At 34.8% G+C, this 26,132-nt stretch overlaps 1 protein-coding gene across 2 annotated transcripts in view; it reads right to left on the bottom strand.

Moving 5' to 3' along the window:
* OLA1 (Obg like ATPase 1) overlaps positions 1 to 26,132 on the bottom strand; it is a 156,203-nt gene that overhangs the window by 4,157 nt on the left and 125,914 nt on the right. For both annotated transcript variants that reach the window (XM_061135793.1, XM_061135794.1), the window contains 2 exons: positions 2,686 to 2,826; positions 1,902 to 1,998 (listed from right to left, as the gene is read on the bottom strand). In XM_061135793.1, coding sequence (XP_060991776.1) covers positions 1,902 to 1,998; positions 2,686 to 2,826 — 238 coding nt within the window. The remainder of the gene's footprint in view (positions 1 to 1,901; positions 1,999 to 2,685; positions 2,827 to 26,132) is intronic.

Raw genomic sequence — 26,132 nt, 5'->3', positions numbered from 1 at the left:
TTAGAACACTTTCAATATAGGGCACTATCTGTGCAGCAGATTTAGCACAGACAAATCAGTAGATGTTAAAGAAGCGTAGCTTTGTTTTTCCTAACAGTCATCCACAGATTTATCGATTTAGATGCAGTGGCCTGGTTTGGTGTAGGTTTCATTTTGATTTTCTATTTTTCACAGTGGAAAAAAAAATAAGGATTTTAAAAGTAGCTTTCAAGCTGAATTATCAAAGGTTTTAAAAAGATAAAAAGCCTTGAAAATTTCAGCTCATCTAAAGAACATATAAAAATCAATATATAAAGGGACATTTTTAAGACATTTCCAACAAATCATACAATCTATGTTCAGCAAATAATTTAAAAATCCTCATAAAATTTTGAACACTTTACATAGTAAACCCTGCCTCTAACCACCATGAGAGAAAATTCAAGTTGATATAGGAAGAGAAATGTCTTATAATTACCCCATATGTTAAACTACAAGGACATACATTCCAGACACACACAACCATGGAAAGAAATTTGAGAAATAATGGTGACCTAAAGGCTGCTTAATAAAGCATGTTAAAGTGATAAGGAGTCTGACACTACAAAGCACAGTTTTTACAATAAAAGATGTATTGGGTTAATATGGCTACTCACTGATGCTTACCTGACTAAATATCCTAGCACATTAAATCATGGATACTTACAATCAGTCTTAAGATAAACCAGCTTTCACATTTTCAAGCCCAGAACATGTTATCTTTCCTTCTGCACATACTTAAGTTTGGAAGTTTTAAGGCTTTAAAATATATAGTAAAAATAAACCTGGCAATTTGTTTACCAACCCAAATTGCTTTGACATAATTTGTATGTCGATATAAAAGGACCTTAGTTATAAGTCAATCAAGCATTTTTTTTTAACAAAGAAGAGATCAAAGAAAAGTGAATCTCACATTCACACAACGCCTTTAATATTATGTTGAACTGACTTCATGTTCCTATCCATCTTAAATCAAAATAAATGTAATAATAAATTAATGTAGTCCGTGAAAACAGGAATGAAAGCAGCCCTAAAACTAGGATGGACCATACACTAAGAAAGCATAATAAAAGAATGATTAAGATACTGAATATTTCTGAAAGTTCAGATGTTATTTTTAGATTCTGTAACACGATTTCGGATTACATATGTTTCAAAATATTTTTCAACAGTAACTACCGTATTACAATGTATTTTCATTTAAGAGCCAGCCATTACAGTTCTGTTTCTATTGTCCTTTGGGAATAAATTAGTCATTCTTTCTGGTGGCAATCAGTTATATATCAATATTTTAAAAATACGCATCACATTATTAAAGAAGACTGAATATAAATCACTGTAAAAATAAACACTATTTCTATAAATTCAAATTTTAAAAGGCATGAATTATTACACATTGAGTTTAGCTCTTTGAGCCCAACTGTGTATCTATGAAGAGCATAATGATGTCATATTGCTTTTATTGCTGAAAATGTAATCCGAGCAAAGCAAAGGAGGAAAGAACCACCCGCAACCCAAACAAACTTAGCGAATACAAAATGAAAAGCAACATCAATTTCACTGCAGACAAACCCAGTCACACAGATTAAGCAAGCACAATACTGGTGCGTCTTATCTCTGACCACAGGAGGAGGGTAGACAGATTCTACAGGATGAAGAAATTCAGACTATGTAATAGGCAGAATCAATTGTTACCTGCCTCAATCAATGCCGCTCCACTTTCACTGTTCAGCAGCTCACAAATAATTAAAGTTATCCTGGACAAAAACCTCATCTGTAATGACTAGCTAACCGCCACCATGACAAACTTCAAAGTCAGTGATATCAATCTGAATTCAATAGTGTGGAACTGGATATAGCTGATGAATAAGTATGAATCTTACCCTGATGGTCCATGCACGCACTTCATCTGGGCCTGCAGTGAAAAAGTATTCTAGTTGGAGTGCTGCAAACCCAGCCTTAATGATCTTTGGCAAAGCGCTGAAATAAAATGAAACAAATTCACTCAAAATATAAGTAGATTGTGCCAGAGATCAGTATGAACCTAAAATATTCATTTCAAGCAGAAAATGTTACAGAGATTAGTAAATGACCATTTTTCTTTTATAATACACTTGAAGAGGTCAGAAAGCATATAACTATTCCTAAAAAATCTCTTCAAAAATTAGTTTAAATTATATTAGTCTGAATATATCATTTTGAATTGTTTACTATAGAAAAAGAAAAATTTGATCTACCCATTCTATGGTTATTTTTCTCCCATATCAATTATTTCCCAGACGTGGGTCATGAAAGCAAAATTATTTGATTGAAATCCAATGTTTAAACAATATATTACTGTTACTCAGAAAAAATTAAGGCAACTGATTCACTCTTTCCCCGCCCCCACTGAACATGACGAAAGAGTTTTGGCGATCATTCCTTCTCAAAAATATACATAACTAATACCTATGTTATAATTAAAACACTGTACGGAGATGACAGATGACAGTTAAAAACTTAATTTAAAATAAATCTTTTCACTCTGTCTCATGGTAAAGAAAGAAGAAGATTCCCTCTTTATAATGGTAATTACTCTGTCATTTATTATTCTATCAGCGCAAGCAATTAAATTACTGCAAGGAAATAGTTGATAATAAAGTGTAGGGAAAATGAATGCTAATTAACCTTTGTGTCATGTTCGCTTCCAGATACTTCTGTCTCTCCTCAGCACTCAATTCTTGCAACCTGAGTTCCAAGGCCCCACTAAAAGGAATGACCAAGGCACCTGGGTCATACTTGTCCACCCACTCTTTAATTTTTATCAACCTGTAGACAAAAAAGGGCACAACATTATCTTGTAGTGCATGCATGACTGTACCACATTCATTATTATCAAGTAGCACATACATATTCATAAGAATTGCACGGTTTTATGATGCCATCTTTTTGTGTATAGCTTTCCAAGGTCAAGGCATTAACAGGCAGCAACTGCTTCAGGTATACGCCATAATATTTTACTGTAATCTAGTTTTACCTTAACATATTATCTATAGGAACTATGATACAAATATTTAAAACTTTTTGCAGTTATACTAAATTCATTCAGTATTAATACCTGTGACCTTGAGAATCTCAATGTTATGATTTACTATCTTCCTTTACAAAGTAAATTTTTAAAAAGCAAAAAACACAAAGTTCTGGATTTATAGGAATCACACCTAAAAGTATCAGCTAATTTTGAGGAGCTCTGACAAATAAATAATTTGTTCCCCCCAGATATCTATATGCCTGGTTCAATTCCTTCTTGGACTAACAAGACCTTACAGTTGTCACTGGTTTTGAGATTTTTGCTAATCCCCCCAAAAGTCCAAAAATACAGATTTACAAACCTAGTTGATCGTGTATACATTGTTCTTATGAATCTCACTTTTGTAGGATCATGAATAACAGAACTACAGAGGAAATAAATTCCTTTAATAGAAAAGGGTTTGGAAAGCCAAATCAGTTAGGAAATTGATATCAAGTATTACCTGAAAAGACATTATTGATTCTTTTTAAAATCATTTCAAATTCAAAATCATTAGTAGTGATTTCTTCCCAAGCATGTAATTTTTTTCTTTTATTTTTTTATTGAAGGATAATTGCTTTACAGAATTTTGCAAGCATGGAGTAATTTAGCAAAGTGGCAGTTAGAGCATAAATGATATAGGTGTTAGTGAATATATTAACTAGATTCTGATCCTACCACCATGCTAGCTTTTTACTCTTGGGCAGTTTTCTAAACCTTTCTAAACTTCACAGTTTCGTTATTCATGGAAATAGTAAGAGTACATATTATACTGTAGGTAAAGAACCTAGAAAAGTAAAATTTGGCATATCATAAACAAATATTAACAGCAATTACTATTAATATTTTTTACTCTCAGATAATCACAGCAGACATGCCTATGATTCTGGGATAGAGCTTAGTATGGAAATGGGTATAGATTTCACAGTTCAATGTATATCAGTCTTATACTTAGCTCCCATATTTAGACCAAGGCTTTAATAACTATCAGGGTAAAAAAATTGAGGCAGAAATCCTTTAAAAAACAAAGTAAATGTCACTACAGTGAATAAAAAACACAAGAACTAAACCCTAATACTGACCATCAAAGAAAATGGCAGGGATCAGAGTTATCAGAAAATTAAGAACATGGACTACTGAGTAGAATGGGATAAAAGAATGAAAAACCCACACAACAGTTCATACATGTTTGCTATATAAGGCTAACCTATAATTTATTTAATGTTTATCAATGGGGGACTCCCTGGTGGTCCAGTGGTTAAGATTCCATGCTTTCATTGCAGGGGGCATAAGTTCAATCCCTGATTGGGGAAGTAAGATCCCACATGCTGCATGGTGTGGCCAAAAAAAAAAAATTATCAGTGATTTTTGATCTTCATAATATTTTTTTTTTTCTTTTGGTCATATCCTAGAAATAATGGACCAATCCCTAAGATGTATTTTGGAATCAAATATATGTCCTTTAAAAGAGGAAATCCAAACCAGTTGTTTTCTTATCCAAAATTATGAAGGAAAGAACATTATGAGAGTCTAATTTATTTTATAGACTTACACTATTCAAACAAAACTGTATTTTAAAATTTATCATTGATGGTTTAGTAATATACATTATGCAAGCCAGAATCAGAAATCAGACATGTAATTTAAAAAAAAGGAAAAATAACATACTAAATATAGATTCAATGAAAGTAAAATAAAACAAGCCCATGCAAAAGAAAACAAAAATATCATACACATTTTGTTTCAAAAATACGGTCAACATAGCTAATAAAACTAGAACAGTTATGAGACAACAAGATAAGAAATAATGACTTTGGCTAAAATATCAATTCAGAATAACAATAGTTTTACGCTGTCATTTTAACAGCCTTTCCTGCAGATTCCTCAGAGGGATTATTTGCATTCCTCAGGTGTTCTATTATACAATTCAGATGAATAAAGACTTACAAATCATTCCTCTACCGCCAATGTGAGACTTTGATCTGGTGAATACACTATTGTACCTTAACTGTAATTGGCAAAAAACCTGACAGTGTAGAGCATCACAAGCTTAATAACAAAGGAGAATATCTCAAAGTGTTGACAGATGATCTTCATAATGCAGAAGCAGAGATGGTACATTTTAGCAATAAATGAGCACTGAGGTCTAAAGGTCTCTAAAGTGACTGACATCAGACCTGCTATAGCCTCACTAAAAGAAAAAGGTACCGTGACACTCTCCGTAAAGTGAGTTAGGTCTTTGCCTGCAAGCTTCACTTTTGTGACTTTCCCTGTCATAGAAAACACAGGGAAGATGAAAAGTGAGTTAGGTTCTTTGGCTGTCTGCTTTACTTTTGTTACTTTTACTATCAAACAAAAGTGAGAAATGCCCCGAAGTGATGTTTAATTACATATTTGAAATAAACCTTGAGTAATTAAAAATATGACTTGATTTCAACACTATAGACTAAAATACATATAATATATCTATTAGGTCTGATGGTTACAGAAGTGTGATAATGAGGCTAAGATCACAAGTTTGAACCCCATTGGGACCAGTTACCTTTTACAGAAAGCTATCTATTCTATTACTACAAACCGTACCCCAAACTCATGTCAAAAATGTGAGCTATGGCACATGAGCGATATGGAAAATCAAAGTTGCACTCAGGACCACTACAAGAAAAACAATTTCAAGTACGATACATTCTGTCAAAGTGACTGAATAGTAATCTCCATACACAAATGTTAGCAAATGTCTAAAGAAAACTATCTAATAGTAACCAAAATAATAACGATATTGTCATAGAATAACAAATTATAGGAAGGGAGAAGAAACAGTAAAGACAGTATACTCCCAAGGATTTAAACTGTACAGACTTTCACAACATTCATTTTATAAATTTATATAAACAGACCATTGCACAAAGCTGGAGACTACTGATAATAAGAGCCACACTGATTTCCCCAAAGTCTTATGAGCGACAAACGGAAAGAAGAGCTGCCATTAGTTGTACTTTCCTTCCTGCTAAAGATTCCACAGCGAGTGGACTAAGCAGGGACAATCAATTTTAAGGCTAAAGGGTTATGCTTTGAAATTCACTGGCAGGTTTTGATATGTTAGAGTCTCTGGCAAAATGAGATCTTTAGTATTAAGCTAGCTTTAGATTTCTAAAAGATTATGTCTCAAATTTATCTTTGGTTTTATAATCTGACCTTCTTATCCAGTCGTGAAATTTCAGATTTCATAGTTTGATTTTCCTTGGGTTAATTTAAATGGTTTGTATTTCTCTTGCCAGATACAAATATTATTTCTAAAAATTATATTTGTCTGTCTCTGAAATCTACCTGTTCTTTTTTGGTAACATTTTATTCCTGTTTAATGAATTCTCATTCCCTACAATATTTTTAAAAGATTAATTGAAGGTTTCTTTCAGACTGCTCTAATTACTTCTAGTTTCTTGTGTATAACACTGCCTGACCATATGCCATCTTCTAATCTCTCAAAATAGGTGGCTCCTGTGTATGTGCTGTTATTCTTAGACATGTGATCATTTGGCAGGAGCTGTTTTGTTCCAAGAGAATCTGTGATCAAACTCCTGGGTTGTTGAGCTATATCTGTGACATAGTTTTGTGGGTTTTTTTCCTTCTAGGGAAAGACCTATGGAGGATTTTGGACTCTGGATCATTTGGAGGCTTAGAGTTTCTGCACTAGGTTATTGGTAATGCAGACAGTAGACCCAGTCTCTAGTTTCCTGAGAATAACTGTTTCTTCCCTTTTATAGAAGGGGTGGGAGCTGGGGGTGCATTTTTCTAGTGTCTGACGTGGAAAGGACAGCTCTTTCTAGGTTTTACGAGTGTGCGGTTCTGGCGTCTGTAGCCTGTGCCTTGAGTTTTATTCCTATATGGACACTAAGGCCTCTAAGCCATATGAGATATTTTCCCTGAGGGCCATACACTGTTGAGTTCACTTTCTACTATCAGACTTTCCTCTTTGTTTCTGACACCTAGAGAATCCCTTTTCTTGCTTTCAAGTCCTGCCATGTTCTAAAAATATCACATCATCAAAAATACTATCTTTCCTGGTTATTTCCTCTGATGTTTCTATATACGAGAAACAAGAAGGGAGCTTCCTGTATTGGCTGAGTCCACCCTCTTAACTGGAAGTTTTCCATACTAAAGTTAAACTCTCCATTTTATTGTGTCCTAATAAAACAGCTTTCATACATTTTTTTACCAGCACCCATAAGAAGAAATAGATTTTATACTTGATTCAAACATATGGTGCACAGACACATTATTTTCATATACATATCCAAACTGAGACTGATTTCACAAAATGGTACTTACCTTTACAATGGAAAAGAGCAATCTCAATTTGATATTCTGCATAAAACTAAATTTTTGCAACTTAAACTCCTGAAATACTTTTCTCTAATATACTTTAATATGAATTTTAATTTATTCTTTTCTACACTTCATGTCCATCCAGCCATTCAACTATCCCCAGCTACTCAAATTCTGATTTTCTAAAAATCCTTTAAAGATGGCACAATTTAGCACTAAAGCCAAGTTACAATACCATTTATGATATCCTGGTTGAACATTAGAACTCTCTCAAATCTGCTTATTCTACTTTCCAGTGTCAAAGTAGATTAAACTTTTTTAAATTGTTACTTGTGAAAACGTTAGGTCCTTATACATATCTTACATGGTTTTCTATGTGAATCTGGGTCTTAACTTAAAGAAAAAATAGCACTGGTATCCTGCTTCTGATTTACTATTAACTGCTGACAAGAGCCCTTGCCAGTATTCAGAAAGTGATGCAACTTATACATCAGAGGATGTATGGCTTAAAAAGACTCGGTCCGTGTTAAGTACGTGGCCTTGACTAAGTTAGTTCCCCTCATGTTGTTCAAAGTATCAGTTCAGTCACTCAGTTGTGTCCAACTCTTTGCGACCCCATGGAATGCAGCACCCCAGGCCTCCCTGTCCATCACCAACTCCCAGAGTTTACTCAAACTCATGACCATTGAGCCGGTGAGACCATCCAACCGTCTCATCCTCTATCATCCTCTTCTTCTGCCTTCAATCTTTCCCAGCATCAGGGTCTTTTCAAATGAGTCAGTTCTTCACATCAGGTGGCCAAAGTATTGGAGTTTCAGCTTTAGCATCAGTCCTTCCAATGAATATTTAGGACTGATTTCCTTTAGGATGGACTGGTTGGATCTCCTTGCAGTCCAAGGGACTCTCAAGAGTCCTCTCCAACACCACAGTTCAAAAGCATCAACTTTTTGGTGCTCAGCTTTCTTTATACTCCAACTCTCACATCCATACATGACCACTGGAAAAACCATAGCTTTGACTAGATGGACCTTTGATGGCAAAGTAATGTCTCTGCTTTTTAATAATCTGTCTAGGTTGGTCATAGCTTTTCTTCCAAGGCTTTTCTTCTTTTAATTTCATAGCTTTTCTTCTTTTAATTTCATGGCTGCAGTCACCATCTGCGGTGATTTTGAGGCCAGAAAAATAAAGTCTGTCACTGTTTCCACTGTGTCCCCATCTATTGGCCATGAACTGATGGGACCAGATGCCATGATCTTAGTTTTCTGAATGCTGAGTTTTAAGCCAAATTTTCTACTCTCCTCTTTCCTTTCATCAAGAGGCTCTTTAGTTCTTTGCTTTCTGCCATAAGGGTGGTGTCATCTGCCTATCTGAGGTTATTGATATTTCTCCCAGCAATCTTGATTCCAGCTTGTTCTTCATTCAGCCCAGCATTTCTTACTGATGTACTCTGCATGTAAGTTAAATAAGCAGGGTGACAATATACAGCCTTGATGTACTCCTTTCCCGATTTGGAACCAGTCTGTTGTTCCATGTCCAGCTCTAACTGTTGCTTCCTGACCTGCATACAGATTCTCAGGAGGCAGGTCAGGTGTTCTGGTATTCCCATCTCTTGAAGAATTTCCCAAAGTATAGATATACCATAAATCCAGGGGGCACTGATAAACACTGAGCTTATGTCTAGTCTTCTTCCTTGTAGGTTTCCTCTCATTTTTATTAAAACTGCTCAAAGTCCCAAATAATGACTTTAAGAAAATCACACTTTCCTTTTCCATTTTCCAAACATGTTCACTGCAAATTAATGCTCATTTGCAGCATGCTAAAAGAAACAAACATATACCCCATAAACAACATTTGTTCAAGACCAAATAATTAGCTCTAGAACATTCAAAGTTCCCAACCCTTCAAAATTCTGTTTGAATAAAGTTACTAGAGTGAGGTTATTAAGGAAGTCAATCGGAAAAAAAGAGGTAGAAAGAAGAAATACCAAAAACTTCAAATCTAATTATTAGTCTCTGGAAATCTAATCCCTCTTCTAAAAGAGATCCCTTCTGTGATTTATGTAACTGATTTCAGGTTTCAATGTTTTTGTCTGACTTGATGGAACTGTGCAGGACAACAATTAAACTCTGCTCCAAAGTGTGGTCGCATCACCTGGGTGCTTTTTAGAAATGAAGAATCTCAGAATCTGCATTTTAATAAGATCCTCAGGTATTTCACATGCACACTAAAGTTTCAGAAGCACTGAATTAAAGGACTTTGAAAATAAAAGCACTCTAAGTGAAAACATGAAAATGTCTGCAAGAACTCTGCAGACCAGCTAATAACTAAGCAGATGTTGACTACTTAGCCCATTGACATGAGAGGAGTGAGAATAATAGAAAAATTCCTGCTTACATCTCCCAGGCTCAAAACCAAGAGAGAAAAAAGTTACCAGAATTTCAGGAAGTATAAGGAAAATGTTTGCTCTGACACCCCTGCAGTATCAAAGAAGTTTTAGATTCAGTGTAAAAATAATTAGTTTAGACAGAATTACTATGGTCAACAGTTTCTTTATAAGACATAATTAGGTCTCTCTTATTCTAGTAAGCCTCAATACCTGGAAAAACATCTGTAAGTTAGCTTTGGAATCTAGATTCAAATTACAAGAAATGAGCCCAGCAGAGAGGACTCTGTGAAATCTGAATTCATATCAAGTAAAAGGGATATTACCATAAATTGTTCCTTATGAGGACCTCACAGAACCACTGTCTGGAAAACCCTGTTCATTTTTTCAGCCACTGTATTAAAAGTGGGATTTGTACATATACACATTTGTGTACACACACACACATACAAATGTTTCAATGAATAAACAGGAGAAAACATAAGGATGAATCCTAATTACTTTGAGTAAATCATAGTAATCCCATTCTCCAGCTGGCAACTTGACTGAGAGTTGCCATGTGAACCAGTTCTGGTCAATAGGGCATGAGAGGAAGCTTGCTACAGGCTTCAAGAAGATTCTGAAAGGCTCCTTTAGCTCTTAAAAAGGGTAAAGAAGAGTGTCTCTGCTGGACACTATGTCTAGATTTTACCTCTAGAGTTCTAACAGCTATATTTTGACCAAAAGAATGGATGTAAGGAAAGATGAGAAAAACCCTTGTTCTTAAAACTATCACAGGAACACTGAATTAACCAAACCTGGAGACAAACTACCCTGGGTTTAACTATTACATGTTGGGATTGTCTTCATTATTTGTAGCATCCTGATACTGACTATGACCACATTTTAGGGTTCTCTTCATTTGAATATACGAATGCAGCTCCTCTTAAATGGTCTAACTCTAATTTATTTTTTAGAATAGCAGCTACTGTAGAGCTTTCCTGAGTGTTTATATAGATAGATGTTATTACCACACTCCATCCTATATTATAAATTGCTTATTTGGGGGGTTTATCTCTTCCCAGTATAATAAAAACTTTGTGAGGTCAGGCACTTGTCTTTGTTCCCTGATATATCTACAGAACTCTATTAGCACAGCACTGGCAAATAGTGAATGTTCAAACATTTTCTGAATGGATAACAAAGTGGAAAGTGTTTTGATAATAATTAGCTGAGGGACTATGGGTAGTATTTAAGTTCTCTGAGCTTTAGTTTACCCACCTGCAAAATGCTGAGTAGTTCTCAAACAGTTCTGGGTTCCCTAAAGGAACTCTCAAGGTGCTAAGAGGAGAAACCGTGGAAAGAGAAAGAGAGGAACAAGAGGGAGGTTTGAAACTCTCCACTTTTGCATTTCAACCAGAGCTGCATCATTCTGCCATGTTGGATTTTTGCATCAGAGTTCATCAGGAGAAAGAGTTCTGTTGTTTTCAACAACTCTAAAGTTCAATGATTAAGTGATCCTTTTAAGACTGCAAATTCTATCATTTTATGCCATATGCCAGAAAGTGAATACAAGTGCTGAAATCTGAAAGCACTTCAAATTTTTGATTAAATGTTATTTTCGGTAGAAAAACCATCTTAAAAAAAAAAAAAAAAAAAAGCTCTCCTTTTCCATTTTCTGTCACTCTATTCCCTTACCTTGACTTATTTTTCTTCATAGCATTTATTATATTACGTTCTTAGTGTTTATTGTCTTCCACTCATTATTTCATTCCCTACTCCAGGTGATCTTCCTGACCCAGGGATTGAACCTGCGTCTCTTTTGTCTCCTGCATTGGCAGGTGGATTCTTTACCACCAGTGCCACCTGGGAAGCCTCACTGGTAAACCCACTTACTCAGTTATTCAGTTCAGTTCAGTCACTCAGTTGTGTCCGACTCTTTGCGAACCCATGAACCGCAGCACGCCAGGCCTCCCTGTCCATCACCAACTCCTGGAGTCCACCCAAACCCATGTCCATTGAGTGGGTGATGCCATCCAACCATCTCATCCTCTGTCATCCCCTTCTCCTCCTGCCCTCAATCTTTCCCAGCATCAGGGTCTTTTCAAATAAGTCAGCTCTTCGCATCAGGTGGCCCAAGTGTTGGAGTTGCAGCTTCATCATCAGTCCTTCCAGTGAACACCCAGGACTGATCTCCTTTAGGATGGACTGGTTGGATCTTCTTGCAGTCCAAGGGACTCTCAAGAGTCTTCGCCAACACCACAGTTCAAAAGCATCAATTCTTTGGCGCTCAGCTTTCTTTATAGTCCAACTCTCACATCCATACATGACCACTGGAAAAATCATAGTCTTAACTAGACGGACCTTTGTTGACAAAGTAATGTCTCTGCTTTTCAATATGCTGTCTAGGTTGGTCAAAACTTTCCTTCCAAGGAGTAAGAGTCTTTTAATTTCATGGCAGCAATCACCATCTGCAGTGATTTTGGAGCCCAGAAAAATAAAGACAGCCACTGTTTATTAGGCAAAGGAATTTTTTAAAATATTTTGTTCACTGCAATATTTCCAGCACCACTTACGATAGAAAAAAAAAAAATCACAATATAGTGGATTGTCATTCCCAAGGTAAATCTGTGCTTGAACTACTTACTACACCCCACCCTACCTCACCCCCAGCCCCTGTAAACTGTCTTTATGAGTGTGATTAATTTAGATACCTCTTACAAGTAGAATCATATGGTTTTTGTCTTTTTTTGTGATTGGCTTATTTTACTTCACAATGTCCTCAAGGTTCATCCACTTTATAGCAGATGATATGATTTCCTTTTTTTAAAGACTGAATAATATTCCTTTGTATATATATACCACATTTTGTTTACCCTTTCATTCAATGATGGACATTTCTTAGGATAAATGTTTATTGCCCATTTTAAAATTGGGTTAATTGGGATTTTTTTGTTGTTGTTGAGATTATGATATGATCATTTGATATTTGAAAGGGTACTATCACAATTCAATAGGGAAATAACAGTTAACAAATGGGGCTTAGACAAGTGAATATCCACAAACAAAAGTTAAAATGGACCAAAGATCTAAATGTAAGAGTTAAAACTATAAACCTCTTCAAAGAAAGCAGTGGGAAATCTTCACATTTTTGGATTAGGCAATAAAAGTTTCTTAGATAGGATACTTAAAACACAAACAACCAAAGGAAAAAAACATTAGAATTTATCAAAATTTAAAATTTTGTGCACCAAAAGACACTATCAAGACAGTGAAGTGACAATACACAGAATGGAAAAAAAATGTTTGGAAAGTATGTTTCTGATAAGGGCCGAGTAAAGAAACTATGCTAAAAAGATTCAATTACAGATGTGCAATAAACATTTACACAAGGAACTATATTCAATATCTTATAATAAACTATAATGGAAAATAATCTGAAAAAATATATAACTGAATTACTTTGCCGTATACTGAAACCAATATTATATATCAACTATATATTTCAATAAAAAAGCACTACTAAATAATAATGAAAACTTACCACTCAGTATTAAAAAGACAGAAACTCAATTTTAAACGGGCAAAGGATTTGAACAGACATTTCTCCCAAGAAGATATACAAATGGCCAACATGTATATGAAAAGATGTTCAATATCACTAATCATCAGAGAAATGTGCAAATCAAAACCAAAATGAGGTATCATTCTATACCCACTGAAGTGAAGTGAAGTCACTCAGTTGTGTCCAACTCTTTGCGACCCCATGGACTATAGCCTACGAGGCTCCTCCATCCATGGGATTTTCCAAGCAAGAGTACTGGAGTGGGTTGCCATTTCCTATTCCAGGGGATCTTCCCAACCCAGGGATCGAACCCAGGTCTCCAGCATTGTAGGCAGAAGCTTTACCATCTGAGCCACTAGGGAAGTCCTCTAAACCCACTAGGATGGTTAAAAAAATAAAAAGATGGACAATAAGTGGTATATCCACACAGTGGAAAGTAATTCAGTCATAAAAAGAAATGAAGTACTGATACATGTTACAACATGGATGAACCTTAAAAAACATACTAAATCAAAGAAGCCACAGACAAAAGGCTACATATTGTATGATTCAATTTATATGAAATATCCTCAATGGACGAATTCAAAGACACAGAAAGTAGATGAGTGGTTGCCTGGACCTAGGTAGAGGAGGCAATGGGGAGTCACTATTAATGGGCAGGGAGCTTCTTTCTGGGGTGATAAAAATGTTTTGATGGTGGCAAATTGTGGACATACTAAAACCCACCTTAAAAAGGAAAATTTTGTGCATATTAATTATCTGAAAAATAAAAAAAACCAAAGCTAAGCTGAGAATTTAAAAATAAAAGACAAAAATGCTAATACTTTGCACATTTTGATCCTATAATATCTAACCTTCCTGCAGAAATAGAAGGGATCAATAGAAAAAGCAGAGACTTTGGAGTAAATACCAATTCAAATGCTAGTTTAATCACATACTAGCTATAAGATTCTGAGAAAGCTATTTAAGCTTCCTGAACCTCAGTTTAATCACCAACAACACAAATAATATATTCTCACAGGCTGATGTATTACAGTGCTTGGAACACAGGAGGCCTTCAATGGTTAGTCCCCAATCGTAGCTGTCTCCTATCAGTGCGTGGGTTTAATACAGAATTTAAAAAAATGTTAGATAGCCTGGAAGTAAAGAATGATGGCTCTTTAAAAAACTGGGTCTGTATTTCTGGGAAGAAGTCTTGCCTAGCCAACTTTTTATAGATAGAAAGTAACTGGAAAGAATGCAAGCACAGCAATTGTAAACATATACAGTAAGTAACTAAGTGCACTGATAAGCATTATGTTAAACCTTGAACAATCAACTTTGAAAAAGGGGGTATAAGGGATGGGGAAGGAAAAACAGATAAATGCATGATTTAAAAAGACAATGATGAGCATTGTGATGGGAGAAGTCCTGTACCACAGGCATGATTAAGAGGAGAAGATAAACAATCTTGATAAAGGAAGATTTTGGCCTCATTAAAATAGAGAATTTTAGGAAAAGAAACCAATACATTTAATGGTCTTTTCAATTATGTAACTTAAAAAATAAAAACAAGAAAAGCAGAAAAGGAACAGGGTTTTTGTTCATGACAGTAAGAAAGTAAGTAAGAAAGAAAGAAACCTCCAAGGGAAAGATCAATATGGGTATGTACATCAGAATCAATCTGCACAGACCTCCTTTCCCATATGGATACTTCTTGCTGAAGTTGTTCTCAATTCATCCTCTGGAGGAGGCTTCCATATCCTAACAAAGGAGTCCATTCCCTCATGATCCAAATCCTCAGTCTATTTACCATGTGGGATACACATGGACTGCATAAAGGAGCCGACACAGAAGGATACAAATCCAAGGTAAATAGTCACCGTAAAAAAGAGAAAGGTCACTGTTTGTGTATTTTTGGAGAACAGTGATTTGGGGACAGTAGAGAAGCAAGAAGCACTTAAAAAGACACAGGTGCTTAATGCAAGCTTCAGTAGTTACAGATAGATACGCTGCTTCTGAAAGATTATTCTGTTATAGAAAAATCTATTTCAACATAATTTGGTATGCATAGTCTTAAAGTGCCAACTGGCTTTAGTAGACTATGTTTATACAAGAAAAGGGATAACTAGGAAATGTTGGAGTAGAATCACATCTATCAAAATTTATAGTTGGTTTCATAGCTTGTAGTTTGTCCTAGCAAGTAATAATACATTGGAGTTCCATTATTCTATTGAAAAGACATTGTATGTAAAACGAGCTTTTGTAAATAGGACACAAAAGTTAATTTACTTTAATGAAAGGAATCCTATAATTAAAGGATGTTCACACATAATCCCTTTGCCAAGAGAGGCAGTATAGAATATAGTTACCGAGCACTGAAGCCAGACAGAGGAGGTTACCCTAGTCATGTCATGGGACCTTTCTAAAGTCTCCGTTTTCTCATCAATAAATGGGAGATAATAATAGCATCTACATCACAGGATTGCTGTGAAGATTAAATGAGAAAGTGCATGTAAGATGCTTAGCATGGTATCTGATACAAGGTAAGTGATCAACATTTGTTATCTATTAACAAAGAATGGCTTTGCCTCTTTTGAACACCTCAATGTTCAGAACACAATTTCTTAAAAAGAAGTGTGTTGTATGTTTATCTGTGATCTGGCTATTAATCAAATTTATCTGAGAAGACAGGTCTAAGCACTAACCACTTCAACTTTATTTATGGGGATTTCTTTTCTTTCTTATTTTCTCCTTAAACTGTCCCACCTGTGCTAAAGGAAAATGGCAAGTTTTGCTACTCATTAAACTGCTGCTGAGTGATATTCTGGCAGTTTCCAAGAAGGGCAAAAATTTACCTAAGGTGCAGATATATTAAAAGAAAAACAGATTTGAAGTGAACCAGTAGGAAGTATATTTGACTTTGCTATAATTTCTAAACCAATATTAATCAAAGCAGTCAGTCTAGGAACCATTTGTTACTTGTCTCTGAGTATGAAAAGCAATGTCTCACTTCCTCTTCCCTGGCCATACTGGGAGACACAAAATTAATAAAACCTTTACTCCTTTGCTTGCATTCTCAGTTCAAACGTTTCTCTCTATCACCTTTACACTAAAGGTGATAGTTTTAGCTAAACTCACTTGAAAAGAAATTGCTAAAAGTAATTTTATTAATAACATATTAAACTATACTCTGAAGTAGTTTCTCTTACTTTAAATAAGATCTCTGCTCTTAGAACACACCAAAATAATAATTCTAAATGAGATATCAAATTCTATACAACTGACTTAAGCCCATGTTTAATTCTGTTCCTAGTGTAGATACATCTTCTCTCTAATAATCAGTCTAAAAGTCATTAAAGTTAACCTATCTTTACATCATAATCAAGTAAATAAAATTAAAATGATATACCACTTTTGGGCTATTAAATGAGAAATGACTAAAGCAAGACTAACATCCAGTATTGGCTGGGGTTAAGGAAAATGTACTTTCTTGGATGGCTACAAGGATGTTCATTGTACCTTACTCACACACAAAAAAGTCAAATAACCTCAACAGAAAACAACAGTGAGGGATCTGGATAACCGAATAGTTAATATCCAAATTATATAAAGGATTCATACAACTCAACATCGAAAAAAAATATCTGATTTTAAAATGGACAGATAACCTGAATAGACACTTCTGCAAAAATAACAAAACAAAACAAAAGGTCAAAAGACACTTGAAATGATGTCCAATATCACTAATCATCAGGGAAATGCAAATCAAAACCACAGTGACATATCACCTCAGATCTGTCAGAATGGCTACCATTAGAAAGAAAACAAATAACATTTGTTAGTAAGGATAGAGAGAAAAGGGAACACTTGTGCACTGTTGGTGGGAATTCAAATTGGTGTAGCCACTACAGAAAAAGTATGAAGGTTCCTCAAAAAGTTAAAAATAAAACTACTATATGATTCAGTAATTCCATTTCTAGGTATATACCCAAAGAAAAAAAGGACTAATTTGAAAAGATACATGCACCTCTATGTTCACTGTAGCATTATTTACAACAGCCAAGACATGGAAGTAACCTGTGTCCACTGATAGATGAATGGATAAAGACCATCCTCTCCCTGCACCTCCCTACTGAAGTGGTACTCAGTCATAAAGAAGAACGAAATCCTGCCATTTGTGACAACATGGACAGACCCAGAAGGTATTATTATTCTAACTGAAATAAGTCAGAGAAAGACAAATTCCTATGATCTCAGTTATATGTGGAATCTAAAAAACAAAAGGAAAACAGACTCGCAGATACCGAGAACAAACTGGGGGTTGCTAGAGGGGAGAGTCGTTGCTGGAGATTGAGGAAAACAGGTCAAAGGACGGGAGGGACAACCTTCCAGTGAGAACATAATTAAGTTATGGGGATGAAATATACAGCATGAAGAATATTTAGCCAAGTGCCGGGTTGGTAGGATAAATAAGACAAACATTGTCATCATTTTCACACAACTTATCAAGTTAGCCTGTTGATCTTTTTAGGTATTTTAATGTATATTTGGATATACTTGACAGGGGAACAAGTAGATATTTTAATTTTTTAAAAATTATTTTTTGTTGCAATATGATTAATAAAAATAAAATGTACAGGTCTTTAATGTTCAATTTAATGAATTTTGAGTTTTATATACATATGTAACCACCACCCCCAAATAGACAACACTTTCAATGTCCCCAGAAAGTTCCCTTATGACCTTTCCCAGTCAATCCCCACTGCCTCTCCATGCTGATCTATATATTTTACTGGTGAGGTGTATGATTTCCATCATATAGATATGTCACAATTTATTTATCCATTTTTCTACTAATGTGTGTTGCTTCCAGTTTGGGGCCATTATGAATAAAGCTGTTATTATTCTGTGAAACAAAAATATTTATAACATATGTACGTATGTTTTCATTTATTTTAGATAAATACTAAAAGTTGGAATTACTGGGTCAGAGGGTAGATGCCTACTTAAAATAAATGGCCAATTTTCCAAGGTGATACAATTCCTGCTCTTCCTTGTCCACATTTGGTGTTCTTAGTTATTTTAATTTTAGCCATTTCAGTGATTATGAAATCATATCTTACTGTGGTTTTAAACTGTCTTTCCCTGATGACTTAAGAGATGCTGAGTACCTTTTCATGTTTATTCATGTATCTTCTTTTGTGAAGTGTATGTATAAGTCTTTTGCCCATTCTTCAAATTAGGTTATTGGTCTTTACACTGTCCATTTGTAGAAATTTAAAAATCTATTCTGGATATAAGTCCTCAGTCATATATATGTATAATGAATATATTTTTCCAGTTTGTGGCTAATCTATTCATTTTCTTAATAATGTTTCTTGGTGAACAGAAGTTATTCATTATAATGAAATTTTTTTCTTTTATATTAGTTTTTTTTATTTTGTATTTCATTCAATGGATCTTTGCCTATTCAAAATTGTGAAGATACACTCCTATGTTTTCAGAGAAGGATCATCGATTGAGAAATGTCAGAGTAAATATGTTTAAAGCAAACAGAATGTTTATAGGAAAACAACCTACAAAGTTAAGGATGAGAAGCTAGCAGGCTGTTACCCAACTTCAAAATGAAGTGATATGGCTTTGGTCTGGATTGATAAGCAGTGTAGTGGAAGAGGAAAGAACAAGTAAGGGCCAGATTTAGAAGAAAAAAGATGTAACTTAGTGATTAACTGAATGCGATGTATGAAAGAACATGTTAAAATGATTTGAAGAAATGAACTTAAAAGACTCAAAGAGAGTCAGTAGTACTAACAAAGATAAAAAATCTTGAAAGTAGTTTCTACTATGGTTATATTATAGGAAAAAATAAGGAGTTTAGTTTTACACAGATTAAGCTTCATAATGATAATGGAAGAGCCAAATGGAGATTTCCTGTTGCCAGTCTGGAATAATGAAACTTGAAAAGGGCTAGGAGGAAAATTAAGGCTATAGATTTATCATTAGCAGAGAGCAGTACATCTCAAAGTAACACACCTATTTGCCAGCAGAACCTAGGAATCTGTTAGACTTAACAATTCTCAGGCCCCATCCCCAACCTAATGAATCAGAAACTGTGGCAGTAAAGCCAGTAATCTCTGTTTTAATAAACACTCCAGAGGATTCTGGTGCACATAAACTTTGAGACCCACTAGCATACTGGTCAGAGTTGAAGGCATGAGTGCAGGGGGTAAGTGAAAAAACTTAACAAGAATCAATTACTAATTGCTAGGGAAGACCCATGGCAGGCAGAGAGGAAATTAGTAAACAGGAGAGATTACAACTGGAAGGCTGATACATTTGTCATCCGAAAGCCAAGAAAGAGAACGTCATGAAGTTTCTAAGCAGTTAATTCAGAAAGAGACAGAAAGAGAAAGGGACACAGAATGGCGCCTTCCTCCCATCTGTTATTTTATATATCTCTTCTTCCCGACCCTGCCGCCCAATGGCGCCTTATTATCTAGTTTTCTTTTAAATAAAGACAATCTGCAAACAAAGTAACACAAAAAATACAACTGTACAACTTTTTTTTTTTCAACTTTTTTCTTTTGAAAGGAGAAAATGATAGGTATCTTAGATATTTAGGTTCATTTACTACTTATATAACTTTTCAGAGCAAGGAGAGAATAGGCTGCAATGTGAAAGGCAAGTGGGGTCAAAATAATTTGTTCTAAAGACTGGAGAAATGACAGCATGCTTATATGCTGATGGGAAATATCCACTTGGGAAGGAAAAACTGATGATGCAGGAAAAGAAAGGAGGAACTACTTCAGTAGATGAGTGGGGATATATAATCATGTGCACAACTGAAAGGCTGTCTCTGGCTAAGTACACAGAACAGGGATCAGCAAATCACTGTACCTTTTCGTAAGGCCACAAGCTGAAAGGGGTTTTTACATTTTAAAGTTATTTCTAAAACACAACAACAACAGCAACAAAGGAAGACTATTCTGTGGCAGTGAGATTATATGAAATTCAAATGTAAGTGTCCATAAACGAAATTTTATTGGCACAATGCCATGCCCATTTGTTTATATACTGTCTATAGATGCCTTTGCAAGGGTGAGGAGCTGTAAACAGAGACTGTGTGGGCCTCAAAGCTGAAAATATTTACTTTCTGAAATCATCCACTGCCTCCTGGCATAAACATCTATCTACCTGTGCTCTGAACCTTTGATATATCTAGCCAAAACCGACAGACTTCAAGTGATCTACATATTTCTATTAATGAAGACTAAAAGTCAAAGTTGAAACATAAGGGATAAAGTTAGTTGATTTCATGCAGCCAGCCATACAATCAACAAAATTTGCCAAGTCTGGTGCCAAGCACTGGAGATATAAAATAAACAAAGCAGGCATGAGTCTCATTCCCATGGGAATGTAAATGCTCATGGGACAAAAAGAGAGACAAATAAGTGAGATTATATAACTTGTGATAAGTGCTCAGAAGCAAATACACACGATGCTGTGAACACAGGGGAGCCTGGGGATTATTCTAGACAAGGCAGTCCGGGAAGGAAGGGGTTTCTTAGGCCCGAGGAGCCAACCATGGTGGGAGAAAGGAGTGCAGCGAAGAGGAGGAGTAGACAATTCAGTGTTCTTAGGTTTCCACAGATACAGAAACATGCCAGGATGGAGAAATTTACACATTGTGAGGAGCACATGCATGGAACACTTTCCCTGATAAATTCTCCAATGGTATTTTTACTACAAAGTACACACAGAATAATTATATAATGGGTTCAAATGGTTTGGGAAACAAAATACAAATTAAAAAAAAAAAAAAAAAAAAACCACAACACTGTATAATTACCTAATTACCCGAAAGATAGGAATGGTTCCAGAAAGCCATTTCAGCTTATCAGGTATATACAGTAACAGCCTTTTTTTCTTTTTTATTAATATGGGGATGAAACATTCCACACGATATACATTTTACAGGATACTGGTAAATGCAAACATAGCAAGGAAAGTATAATGGTAGGTTTTTCTTAATTGCTGAAAATAAAACTAAGCTTTTCCTACTACATCACAACAAATAAATTAAAAAAAAGATCATAAAAGGACAAACAGTACTAGAAACCATAGAATGTGCTTCAATTGTAATTCATACACAGCTGCTGCTGCTGCTGCTGCTGCTAAGTCGCTTTAGTCCGACTCTGTGCGACCCCACAGACGGCAGCCCACCAGGCTCCCCCGTCCCTGGGATTCTCCAGGCAAGAACACTGGAGTGGGTTGCCATTTCCTTCTCCAATTCATGCAAGTGAAAAGTGAAAGTGAAGACGCTCAGTCCTGTCTGACTCTTAGCGACCCCACAGACTGCAGCCTACCAGGCTCCTCTGTCCATGGGATTTTCCAGGCAAGAGTACTGGAGTGGGGTGCCATTGCCTTCTCCCACACACAGCTCATTCAGTATAATAAACCAGGGGAAGCTTCACAAATGATAAGCTATAAACTTTGGCAAAGAATTAGTGCCATTTGGTGCTTAATTTTAAATTTATTTGGCATATATCAAATTAACTATTTAAAACACAACTGTCCATTTCATGGGTTGGTTATGTAGTTTGTTGCATGTTAAAATAGTCAATTCTTTCATTATCTTGATTTTCAGGCACAGATAACTTCATACTTTGAGCAGACTGAGGGAGTACAAAATAAAATATTTAGTAATCGTTTAGATATTTATAAAATCATGCAATTCTAGTTTATTTCTCCTCATGAAAAATGATAAAACATGACTTTCAACCACTTGAAAAGCCAGACAGAGGTTTATCGAAATGTAAGGTACATTCAATGTAATGATTCATAGTGTCTCTAATAGAAAGATTCAGCAGTTCTCAATCGAGACCTTTATTCCTTCTCTGAATAAATGATGCCTGAAATTTTTATTCTTGTTCTAATGGAATTTCAATGGCCTTCACTGCAAATCTACTGGAAATTTTTGCATATTAAGTGGAAAAAATTAAATGATGTTAACCACATTTTAATGTGATTAAGGCTGACAGGGTCATTATTTCTGCTAATCACTCAGTTTAAAAAGCTCAAACAAAACTTTATAACAGACAAGGTTTTTAATTTTCTGTATATCTTGTTGAATTAAAAAAAAAAAAACTACAGAAGAAAAAGAAGGGAAAAAACCATTCTGCAGTCTTTGACAAAAACCAATGAGTATTTCCTACAATTTGCAGATGGGTTTCATTATACTTAATCTGGTGATGTAAAAACAAAAATGCAAAACAATCTTATACTGCACATGCTTCCCTGGTTTCTTTCCCTTTAAACATGAAGATGGTAAGAAAATACACTTTGTAGAATTTTGAGTTCTGTGTTTCCTATTTGTTGCTAAATGGAAACAAATATAGTTGTTTCTTTAGATCTTAGAGCAAACTAAAAACAGAATTAATGTATAATACTGCCTCAAACAATTCTTCAGTGTTCTATTTTTTAGATTAATCTATGCCATGCAACATAAAATATTTCAATTATATCAAAAGAGTGATGCTAATTGCTGTAAGAATAACAGGAATTCTACTTACAGATAATTTGTTTTTTCTGATAAGAAATTACTTTGTTCATGGTCATTCTATACTAGAAACTTAATATTAAATTAATTACTTAAGATGGCAGGTACTTTTGATGTAATTTTGGTGCTCTACTTGCAAGGAATTGTTTTTAAAAGTATAATATTTTTGAAACAAAAGTGACTTGGAACCTAGCCTAAAAGACTCAGCCAGTATCTTCTCTAATTTTCTGGACATTTCATATTTTCCATAAATAATAAGTTAGGTACATACCCCATACAACTATATAATGAATAAGCCAAGTAATCTCACTACTCCTTTTGTTGGCTGTCAGCTGCTTAACCACCATGGGTTGTTGAAAATCATCTTTATCTTTCAGCTACTGAACAGTAATTTCTAAAAATGATTTGAGGACTGTAGTTCATTTTGACATATGGAGGAAATATGACTACTTCTAATCCAGGAGTTATAGTTTTTACAGAAACAAGATTAATTAGCTTTTAGAAAAATATAATGAGCAAATGATTTTTGAAAAGAAACACACACTTGAAGTTCAGACAATCTAATTCATACCAATTCACCCCAATTTAGTAAACTTAAACCAAATTCAATGACTAAAAACAAAACACTTCATACATAAAAAAGATTAAGTAAATATTTTTTTGCATTGTAGTTTTTCTAAAGCTGTATAAACTATGATCACTGCAAATAATAGTTAAACCAACAATTATAAAACTTAAGCTACAGGTGCGGTATCTTTATCCAAAAAAAAACAAACCCAAAACAAAAAATAAATGATCATTCTTTTCATGGTAAATTACTCAACTGCATGCAAATAGATAAATGGGTTTACCTCACTGATCATCATCTAAGCAGCTAACAAAAGCAGAGCACCTGGCCACAAACAAGTTCTTTGAAATACAATTTAGTATGAAGTTTGAGAAATTGCTGTTCCTCTTTCATATTAAAAATCATAACCAAATTACTTTCTAGAAGAAAGCTCAGTCTTTTGTGAAGAGAAAGAGATTAGGGTCTGTTAGTACATTATATAAATATCAAGAAGTTTTAATGCTGCATTGTGTTTGTCATCTTTGATGCTTGTCCAAAGAATTAATATTACTGAACTTTTAAAAAATTTTAACATGATGCTCTGCAATCGTGCATCAACTAATAACCGTCCAGAATTTCTGTGCTCATCTAAAAAGAGTCCCTGCTGAATGTTCTAATGTATCTTATTGTGAATCTTCAGCAAATAAAACTTCATGTATGAGCTCATGATGTGCTTTGCTGCCGGAAAGTCACAGACTCTGTGGGAAGCTCTTTATCTTCCCAGCAGTCAGTTCTCTGAGAACATCAGTGCAGCTACTGTAGTTACCTGTAGATTACTTGTATTTTCTCACATCTGTGTCCAGCAATCTAAACCATGATGATAAAGGGTCATTAGGTTTTGAGTGAGGAAGGGGATGGACTAGACAATTTGCTCTGATAAGCTCCTTGTTGGGAGCTCCAGTTTAGAATGTGAAATGTTGGTATGTACAGTTTTACACTAAAAAGAAAAATAATTTCACTTTTCTGCACTAACAATTAAAAATGATGCAGTTTAACCTCTCACTGTAGTCTTACTGATTCACATTTTATTTGGGGAGTTTATAATTAAAAGTATTTAAGAGAAATAATTTTCTGCTTGTAAAATGGACTCTATGCTCTATTAGCCACAAAGAATTCAGGTACAATTACTAAGATAACTGCTGTTTGGAGCACAGCAAAGCAATTTCCCACAGTGGGACTTACAGTTCAATTTACCAGTTGGGCAAATATTTTGTGCTCTGTAGTGGCCTAGAGAGTTAAAAGCTATAGGTAACAGTTGAGCCATGTTATACCTGGAGAAAAGTTTCTTCAATTCAAATGGACAGTTTAGATTTCAAAGTAAAGACAATATCCCCCAAAACATTACCCCCAATTAAAATTATGCAATTTAAAAACTAACACAAAGTAGCTGTCACAGAAATCCCAAGTGACCTCTTGTCCTCCCCCAAAATAAAGCTCATAATTCAGAACTTGACATTGTATTTTATTTTCATATTTGTGTTGCATCCTAAACCATTCTGATACTTAATCACATTTTCCTAGTAATCAGCTGATAGAATATGTTATATTCTTGATTAGATTATAGAACGGGAATACTAATTACTCAACTTCAAAAGACTTAGAATAACGTGCCAGGTTACAGAAATATAAAAAAGAAAATTTTCTGGCAACCTTCAGTTACTATGTGACATACCACATAGAAAGGATAAAAAAGGGAGAAGTGTTTTAGTTTAGGAAAAGTAAGAAGAGTTTAAAAAATGCTTGCCTAAATATGCATTTGTAACTTATTTCTGTATTTAGGTATGCTTATTTTTGTATGATATTATATCTTTTACACATCTTCCTCCAGAAAGAAATTTTAAGAGATAATAATGACTGAAATAAACAAAATACTCCTCTGCCTTAAAAAACTATATTAAAATTACAAAAGTATGTGAATTAAGAACATGTTGTTGTTGTTTAGTTGCTAAGTCATGTCCAACTCTTTTGTGACCCCATGGACTGTAGCCCAACAGGCTCCTAAATAAAACACCAAGGAGTGATTTGGCTTTTTGGAAATAACTTGAAAACACTTGGACCATTTGAAGGCTTTCCAATGCTGCTGGAGAAGAAAAACAAAAATACTTACTTTGAAACTTATTTGCCTGCACTAAACACAAGCAAGCAATATTTTCCAACAGATTAAAGATAAACTAAGCATTTAAAAACTCCTGTTCTTCCTTTCAAATATATGAATTGTCTAAAATCCTTTTAAGGAAGACCATAAGATGGAAGATATGTCACTACTACCAATGTGGAGACACTTCTTAAAATGAAAATTACCATAAAATACAACATTTGAGTAACTAACATTAACATCCTAAGGCAATATGGGAACACAAATCCTTAATAATTATTCATACACCAAGCCACTGTAAACCTAAATCATTTCTGAAGACCTGAATGTGTCAAGAACTTTGACAATTATGACTGGAGCCAGGAAACTGTAGCAGTGCAGAATTTCTTATGAATTTCTCCAGTTACTTTTTATAAATGCTGTCTTGGATGACAGCTTAATGTGTACCACATGCAATATTTATTCTTCTTCAGTGTCAGACTGTCTAGCCATCCAAGGGAATACAAAGAATGTCACTTATTAGGATAAAAGCACAGGGAAGGTAATCAAGGACATATGTAACATCAGCC

The sequence above is a fragment of the Dama dama genome, chromosome 33 (genome assembly GCF_033118175.1).
Source record: "Dama dama isolate Ldn47 chromosome 33, ASM3311817v1, whole genome shotgun sequence".
NCBI classification, from domain to species: domain Eukaryota; kingdom Metazoa; phylum Chordata; class Mammalia; order Artiodactyla; family Cervidae; genus Dama; species Dama dama.
The sequence above is the reverse complement of the archived record's forward strand: the minus strand, read 5'-3'. Positions and strand labels throughout refer to the sequence as shown.